Genomic DNA, 8,943 nt, shown 5'->3' on the forward strand with positions numbered 1-8,943 from the left:
TTTAATTTTAGCAATGTGTTTTTAACCGGTAAACGATTAATTTTAATGCACATTTGCATTAAACGTTTATTTTGGAATCATCTGCAGCATCTAAAACCTGCTGCGTTGTTATCGCGAGACTTGTATCAAAATCTCGTCACAGGTACAACCTGGTAGCCTGAACGATGAGAAGCTGCATCTCTGAAAGTCTTTATCGATTTAATGTCCGTCAGTGAAGATGTTTGGCCAACACCTACCAACAGTATGACCTACCAGCGTTTTTGCTTGGTTTTAATTGAATTTACATAGCTTTAGCACCAGCTAGAAGGGGCTAGTACAGATTACGCTCCGTTGGCTCCGATGTTTACACGTTAACCAGAGGTAACGTAAGCTAGCTCGGTGTTTACTGGCTGCACTGCGTGTTTACAGCCTGTTTTCTTATAGCTAGCTGTAAGTCAACTACGTTTATGTTCGTATACAATGCTAACTGGCTCCCTGCATCACACGGCATCGCGTGTCATCCCCGTACTTTACAGTAACGTTAGCGTTAGCTTGACTCGAAACCATAGCTTTACTAGCATTACAGCGCATCACAGGTTGACGGTCAAGAGAGACAAGACTTCGCGTTATAGTGAAGCAAATTGCTGCGATACATGGCTGCTGGGAATGGCGTGAGTTAGCTCTTTAGCATGGCAGCATCTCATGGCAGTTTATAGATGCCAGTGCAGAGGAGTGTACAGTGGTAGCAACATCGTCTGTCTCCTGCCTCTGGAGGCCAACCTCAGAAGAAAACAGCGGTGTCAGTCAGTCGTTGGCATTAAAACAGTGTCAGCCAAACAAAGGATAATGGAGTCGGCGAGGAGCGCTTTCCATGCTCAGCTGGCCACTGTCATGGACTCACTGCTTGCAGCCGCTGTGTGCGAGATCGCCAAGATCTTTGAGAGCAGCCTGTGTGAACAGCAGGCGGAGCTGGCGCAGAAAACGGAGGAGATCTCCATCCTCCGGTGCAAGCTGGAGAAAGTCGAGAGGAGGCAGAAGGCGAAGGGAGGAGGGAGCGAGGAAGGGGAGATGTCATCAGGAGACAGAGAGGGCAACTTGAGGCAACAGACCTTGACAGAATCAGGTATTACAGATGACTTTACCTGATTCAATCAGTTGATCTACAACTCACTGCGATTATTTGTTTTTATAGGATGGAAGAGTAAAATTGTCATAAAAGTGCTCATAACTTAGTTGTGTACCTCAGTCATAGAACCATTTACCCATACTGTTATGTATACCTGCTAATCTCCTGCACAACTGCATTTTTAATTAACCTGTTTTGTCCCCACGTAAGTAGACTTTACTGGCAAACCACATTTCTCTTGCACAGGACTGAATGTGGGAAAGGATGTGTCTTCTCATTCAGACCCAGTGGAAGGAAATAGCCAGAGCCTCAACAGGCTGAAAGAAGAGGTCACGGGTCAGGATGGAGCTTCAGTAAAACATGAGGTCAGATCCAGCCCTGCTTCTCCATTATTCAGAAGTTGGCTGTATACGTAATAAATTAAGCATTTAAGTCTTCATGATTTTCGAAAATCCAACACAAAGTGACACATGCATCATCCCTTGCTGTTGGCTTTTCTTAACCTTATAGACTTGTTTACCTTTTTCTGTACAGCGTGCTGGATTGCGGTCTGCCCTGGGATCTGTCACAGTCTTAGCCCCAGAGGGAAGTCTTGCTGCTGGAGACCAGAGGCAGATCGATGCCTTGCCTGCTACACAAGCAAAGAGCAAATGTAAGAAAGTCACCTCTCCTGCCTATTGTTTTAGGCTGTTAACAGCTTCAGCAAGATAACACTGAAATGTCTTTTTGGGTGCAGTAAATGTTACTACAGGTAGAGAGATAAAAGTGTATTAATTGTCTTTTTGCACCCTAATTTCTCTGCAGTATCTCATTGGAATCAGAGCAGTCACAGTGCAGACCAGAGATCCCTCCGGGATCAAGCCTCTACCCCTTTTCTCTCCATCTCCCAGAGTGGACGCTGCTCCCCGAGGCCCGACCCAAGTTTAGCTCAACCAGGGGAGTGGTTACCAGGGTTGGACGCTACTCGGGGTGGGGTGTCTGGTCTGGAGAACCTGCAGGCAGATGGCACCAGCTGCTCTGGTCCAGCTTGCGGCAGCACTGGCACAGATGCGCCCTGCTTCCGACCTAGTTTTGGCTCAGATGATACCAGCAATGAGGATGATGATAGCTCTTTCCCCTTCCTGGACCAGGAGCCCGAGAACCACAACGCCAATCAGAACTCAGTCCAGGATCAGGGTGTCAGGCAGAGGGGTGCTCGTCAGGATCAACCCCAAGCCCCTACTGGTGAATCACCATGGAGACCCAGAGACGACAGGGTTGCGAGAAGTCCGATCAATCACATGCGGCGGGTTGCAAATTTTAACAGTAGAGACCCTCTCAGGCCACAGTCTAATTCACAGTCACTCACTCTGCGACACACAAACACTCTCAGCCACCCTCCAGCTCCGGGTGGAGGAAATGGACGACCTTACACTTGTCCATACTGCACAAAGTGTTTTACGTACCCATCCCACCAGCGCAGACACCTTTTACGCCACACAGGGGTCAGACTGCATCCCTGTCAGTTTTGTGACAAGAGCTTCCTCACTCCCTCTGAGCTCACTGTTCACACTCGCACACATACAGGAGAGCGGCCTTTCGGCTGCGCTCAGTGTGGGAAACGTTTTGCCCGTAGCGGGAACCTGAGAGCTCACCAGCGGGACGTTCACATGGGAAAGAGACCGTTTGCCTGCACGGAGTGTGGAAAGAGATTTGCGCACAGGGGTAACCTGAGGGTGCACAACCACAGAGTTCACCAGGGAGATCCTTACTACATGGATGATCAGCAGGAGCCTGACATAGGCCCCAATCCCATTTGAAAACATTTTGAAAATTATATGCTTCTCCACTTTTAATTTCGTTCCAGAATTGCCTATTGTGTCTCACCTAAGCTTATTACTGAACACTTAAAATAATTTAAATTTTTTTTTTGTTTGGTTTTGCTTTCAAATTTCATTCAAGGCAACTGTAAAATAACTACGTCCAAATTTATCATATACACTACCAGTCAAAAGTTTGGACACAGTTTCTCATTCAATGGTTTTTATTTAATTATTTTATACATTGTAGATTAATACTGAAGACATCAAAACTATTAAAGCGAACATATGGAATTATGTTGTAATCAAAAAAGTGTTAATATTAAGTATTAATCTACAAAGTAGAAAATAATACAAATGACTAAAAAGCATTGAATGAGAAGGTGTGTCTTAACTTTTGACTGTTAGTGTATATCAGGGGTTAAATTAGGCCAGAGCCCACCGGAGCTGAGGTTGAGTTTACAGCATTAAGTAAATCTTCAAATCAGCCTTCAGATGTCTCCCATTGAACATAGAATGACACCTTCTTTCCTTCAGTTTTTTTGAACGACACTAGCATCACACAGCAGCGGGATCCTGGGAGCTGCTACATATGCAGGTGACAGCAGCAGTAACTTCTGCTGTTGTGTCATTGTGTCATCTAATGTAGCTTTATTAAGCTAAATGTGCTTCTAAACTCAAACAGCTGGACAAATTCAGTTATCATTAAATAATTTTACAGTTAAATCACTCGTAACAAAGCAGTTATGCTCAGGATGAATCCAGAATGTTTAATTCTCCTCCGGAAAATTATTTCGTCTTGTGTATCAAGGAAGACATTTTTTTGCTGCTTGAATGCATAATACTTGCAGGAGTGGTAGTACTGTGAGTATTAATTTATCATCCATAAATTAAGTACATAAAAAATAGAGCACCAGGCATTCAGTCTCAGAATGAAACACAAATATACTGAGCCTTCAAGTTACTGAAGATACTACAGTGTAGTTGCCTATAGACCTCTATATTTGGGGAGTTGCATTATCATTTGGGACTTTATGGAGCTTTGTGGGTGTGAACATTTCTTTAAAATCATTTAAAATGTTGCTGCCTTCACATAGCCACATATACATACCCAGTTGGTACTAAAAGTAATCAAATGCAGTACTTTTTGTTTTTTTTAAATGAAAAGCTGTATCAGTACCATCAGTACTCTGGACAACCAACATCTACTGAAAGCAATGTGTAATTTTCACTGAAACTCGCTTCTACTGAACAAAAGTCCCAAATTTGCACTATCTGTGGTTTACTGTCACACCAGCCTCACTCGACAAACGCTCCCTTGCCTCACAAAGCCCAATTTAGCCCTTGTATATAATAAATAGCAACACATGGTCAAATTTATTGGAGTTATTTTTCCCCATTCTGGTTCTGTTTCTAAATTATAGGCCACTCTAAAACAGAGCTTTGTATTTCATTTTACTGTAAATGATTGGTTACATTTAACCATGAATAAGAAATATTGGCTGTTGTGAAAAAATAAATGTCTCTACAGGTTGACTGTGTCCTCCAGTGACGTTCCTCCCTGTAAGTGGTAAGTCACTGAACAGATCTGAGCACCTTTTCATTACTTGAAGTGACAGAACTACAAAACAATGTTTTTGTAAAGCCAATAAAGGAAGTGTGGTTGGTATTAGATTTAGACTTGTGGCATGCAGAGGTAGGATAGCGCGTCTCTTCATTCAAAGTTGTGCTTATGTACTGACCATCTCCTCAGTTTTATTTTGACGGTGTTGTAAAATGAAAATGTTGTTGAAGAAGAACTGTGCTTTTATTTTCCATCCTGTTTTTGCAAAGTGAAATTAAACAAGATAGTGACATAAACTCTAACTCTTAAGCTCTCGTGGATCCCATGGTGCGTTGAATATTGATGTACCTTTCTTTGCCAGACGCCAGGGGGCAGCGTTGTCATAAATACATATATTTAAATGTCTTTGGACAGCTAGGCAAACAGATTTTGATGGAAGTGTTGCCCTATATTTTCAGATCTTTTTCCCTGATGCATGCATTTGTGTCATCATGTCATCTCTCACGTAGGAATTGGTCTGTAAGCATGTGCTTAGTGGGCAAAATCAAAATGTGTGTCCTTGGGTTACTGTGTCACTGTGCACAAAACCTAATTTCTCTCATGCTGTTTTTTATGCAAGTGTGTAAAAGCATAAATTTAGTTTATTTTATAGTAATTATTTTTAAGGGTGTCATGCTTTTTTCACCTTAGTCTCTCTTCCTTACATGATAGAGTCTAAAGAAACATCTTTTCCAAGCCTGTCCATATTTGCATACCCTTTATGTACAAAGTCATCAGCATCTGCCATTGTTCCTTCTCTCCACATCTTCCTCACATTTCCTCCCACTGTTGAAAGTGATGGGAGACAGAATCCAGAGCTCTCTAAACAGTGAGAAAAGAACATTTCCTTTAAAGCCAATACAAGGATTCAGCAGTATAAATTCTTTGAGTTACTATCACTTCACTGAAGCAATTTTCAATGAAAATTGTGTAACAAAATGTAACTTAAGAAAAATAATTCTGAAGTTTGTCAGACTGCTAAAACCTCACGTTGGCTTAAGCTGAACTCTAAGAATGTATTTTTACACGCAGACCTAAAATGTGTGGAGCATGTAGGTCGTGTGGAGGTTGATGGGATATTTGTCCCTGTCCCTCACTCACTCTCTCCTTCACAGAGTCTCCACCGCTGAGTGAGGCCTGGCCCAGCTCTGTGCATGTATTCCCCTGGCTGCTGAGTCCTTGGTTTGCTTATAGAAAGATTACATTCACTGACCTCCCCTCCCCCAAAGGTCACCTGTGTCTGTCTCTCCCTGCAGGTTTTGTGCTTGCAGTTATAAAAATTTAACATTCTTAAGAGTGCACCACCGAAGGCCAACTCTTAGCGGACTGTAAAGCAGGACAGAGAGAAAGGCCAACTTTAAAAGCTGTGTGTCACTTATAGAGTTTTACATTTATGAGTCTGAGTCAGATCAGAGCATTGTGTGTGTACAAGTTAACCGCTGTTAATGTGAGAGGATTGAATCCCCACTGAGTAAAGCTGCAGGCTGTTGCAGACCTTTTTGTCGCATGTACTGTTTAAGTACTGTATTTATGTGCAGATGAAAGCGTCAGGTCAGATAGAAACCCAAGTTTGTGTGTATGTGTGTGTGTGTGTATTTAGAGGCAGCGGTCACACAGGCTTTGCAGTGTTTTCTGTTTGTATATTTGGTTATGTGTAAGCTCCTTTCTGGTGTAAGCAGCTTTGCCCCATGGGGGGAAAGGCAACAAATGAACACTTCATCAGGCTGGAAAGACTTTGCAGTGCAAGTGCTTTGGATTTGTTTGAATTGAAAGACATGCAAATTGACTAAAAGCAAGATGTATAGATATATTTTAGCAGTACACATTCTGCAAACAGTACAGGTGTTTTACCGGTTCTTTTCTCTCTGGACTGTAAAAATGACTTAAAAAAACACCTTTAACTTTTTTTGTTTTAAACAATTTTTATTTTACAGATTTCCCTGCTTTGTTAAATCACAGATAATAACTTGTAAAATCACAGAAAAAGGTATTCATTTACTTGGTAACCCTGCCAAACAGGCCAAAATTGTAAAGAATGCCACGTCAAAAATCTTTTTTTTTTTAAAAACAAATTATTGTTCTTTTACAACATTTAACTCTACAATGACACCCTTTTACCATATTTAAATCAGCAAAAAAATCTAATTATTTTACAGATGTTTGGCATTAGTTGAAAGAAAAACTGTATATTAAGAATTTTAAAATGGTAAATACTTTATCAAACTGTTATTTTTCCTGTTTAGTTAAATGACAGAAAATATGTAGTAAAATCACAGAAAAACAGGCCAAAACTGTACATAATGTCCACATTAGAAATCTGAGTTTTTACCATAAAATGATGATGTTTTAGTGTATTTAAATGTGCTAAAAACATTATTTTATATCATTCTTTTATAGATATTTATTGTTATTTTCACTAATTTATACAGTTTTTGTACATTAAAGTACTTAACCATTTTTCCACATTTTTTTCTCTCACCTTGCTACCACACTTTCACTGTTTCTTAATGGGATTTTTTATTCCAGTGTGGTATTGGGTATAACCAGATGAAATGATCTGACCCACATGTAATGACTCTAAGGTCCATTCCTGGAGTGATTTGGTATAAATTCAGCATTTCTGTTCACAGAGTCAGCATGTAATAATAGCTGTATCCTTGTCAGGTAATCATATCCTAGTCGGTGTTAATCACCAGGTCATAGTGCTTTTATTCTGTTTTCCAGCAGGGAACAGGCTACAATGTGCTCTTTACCTTTTATGTCATCATGTTTCAGTTTATTTCTCTTTCCCTTCAGGCTGTAGCTTTAACTGGCCAGAAAAAAAAACAAAACACACTCAACCTGCAGCCATCTCCCAGCTTTCAGCACAAATAGTCATTCCATCACCATCCCCTAAACCAGCAGTCGTAAAATGAGCCCCCTGACACCCAGTAAGTGCACCCTCCGCTCCAAACATGTCATGCAGATGTAAAATGAGAGGAATTATTTACCCCCGCTGAGGTATCAGTCAAATCGTAACCCTGAATAATATCTCTGTGTGTTTGTTTTTATCTATGTACTGCCCTCTATCTTATTTTTTTCATTTGCAAACACGCTTATGTGTGTTTTCATGCATGCTATAGTTGTATTTACGTGTGCACACTTTACCAGCTTCATTCAGTGTGTGCGTGTGTGTGCTGGACCTATAAGAGATTTAGCGTTGCCCCAAGGCTGTTCATAATCTACCCAGTCCCACCACTCCCCAGGGGCTGTGGTTTCATGCGGGTTGCCATTACTGTAGTGAAACCCCCCTTTAGGGGATTACAGTGCTGTCTCCTGCTCAAGGCACTGAGTTGATCCATCGTCTGCTGACTGTATTTAAGCACTCACTTAATGTGCTAATGGTGTTAGACTGGGGAGACGCTGCAGAGCTTTTAACTTTCATCTCTTAAAGCTCTTTGTCTGTTAGAAATGCTGATTTCATGGCTGCTGGGCTTAAATCCTTTGGTAATCAGTCAAAATCACTAAATATTAAGTGAGGTTCTGGATGTAGATATGCATGTAATAGCAAGGGCTTTTAATCAAAGGCTCTGATTGGATTGTTTCAGTAGATGTGTGTGATGCCTACAGTTGAGGACGACTCTCAGCTCAAGCACCGAGCTTTAAATGTGCATGTCTTCTGGTGGAGGAATCTCCTCCACACGCTGCTGTTGACTTTGTCTCTTCATGTTTTTGGGGCGGTTACAGAGCATGACGGAGGGGTGGAGTGGGAGTAAATTATCTTCCTCCTTCAGAGTTCCTGGGTTTTCCAAGTGTATGTGAGTCTGCACGAATGAGCGTGTTCTCCATAGGCTGCTCCTGGGTTGCTAAGCAACCTTGTGTCTGCACACTGAAGTGGGGGTGGCAAGGAAGAGAAGCACCAGGTCAACAGAGGCAGACACAAGCATCGCTGCGTCTGATTGGACACATCGGCGCTCCTGATGAATGATGCCGATCATTATCTTGTTGACTGGGTGCAGGTCTAAGTATTGTTGGAGTCTCAAAGTCCATGTCCTCACTCTGAGGACCATAAAGTCCAGGTATCTGTATCAGAAAAAATCTGCAAGAAAAAAGGAAATTAATGATAGTGTGTTCAAGAAGTTATAGTTTGTTGTAATACATAGTCAAGTCATGTCATGCACATTTTATTCTTCATTGTCTCAATATTCTAATTAAAGTATATAAAAAAGATGTGAGTAAAAGTGTTTATTTGTTCAATGTTATATTTATGAAGATGAAAAGAATAGAGAAATGAATGGCAGTAAAGATGAGAATATTTAATATCAATTTTAGCGTCCAGTGTTAGATTTGGTTTAGTCTAATACTTCTGACCTGTTTTCTATTGTGTGTAAAAAAAAAAATTATACTTCCCCACAGAAATCTTACTTGCTAGAAGAATTATTTATCACTTCATTCTT

At 41.0% G+C, this 8,943-nt stretch overlaps 1 protein-coding gene across 1 annotated transcript; it reads left to right on the plus strand.

Moving 5' to 3' along the window:
- Nucleotides 1–127: 127 nt before the first annotated feature.
- Nucleotides 128–4,764, plus strand: LOC111583659 (zinc finger protein 13-like). Its single transcript, XM_023292852.3, has 4 exons — nucleotides 128–1,102; nucleotides 1,352–1,470; nucleotides 1,640–1,757; nucleotides 1,910–4,764. Exons 1-4 carry the CDS (start codon nucleotides 682–684, stop codon nucleotides 2,902–2,904), a joined length of 1,653 nt encoding a protein of 550 aa, XP_023148620.2. The 5' UTR covers nucleotides 128–681; the 3' UTR covers nucleotides 2,905–4,764.
- The last annotated feature ends 4,179 nt before the right edge of the window (nucleotides 4,765–8,943 follow it).

This window comes from Amphiprion ocellaris, chromosome 13 (assembly GCF_022539595.1).
Source record: "Amphiprion ocellaris isolate individual 3 ecotype Okinawa chromosome 13, ASM2253959v1, whole genome shotgun sequence".
NCBI lineage: Eukaryota > Metazoa > Chordata > Actinopteri > Pomacentridae > Amphiprion > Amphiprion ocellaris.

Coding starts and splice junctions, on each gene's coding strand:
- LOC111583659 (XM_023292852.3), top strand. CDS start 682: ATGGCAGTTTATAGATGCCAGTGCAGAGGAGTGTACAGTGGTAGCAAC. Junction 1,471..1,639: donor GAGCTTCAGTAAAACATGAG/GTCAGATCCAGC, acceptor TTTTCTGTACAG/CGTGCTGGATTGCGGTCTGC. Junction 1,758..1,909: donor TACACAAGCAAAGAGCAAAT/GTAAGAAAGTCA, acceptor ATTTCTCTGCAG/TATCTCATTGGAATCAGAGC.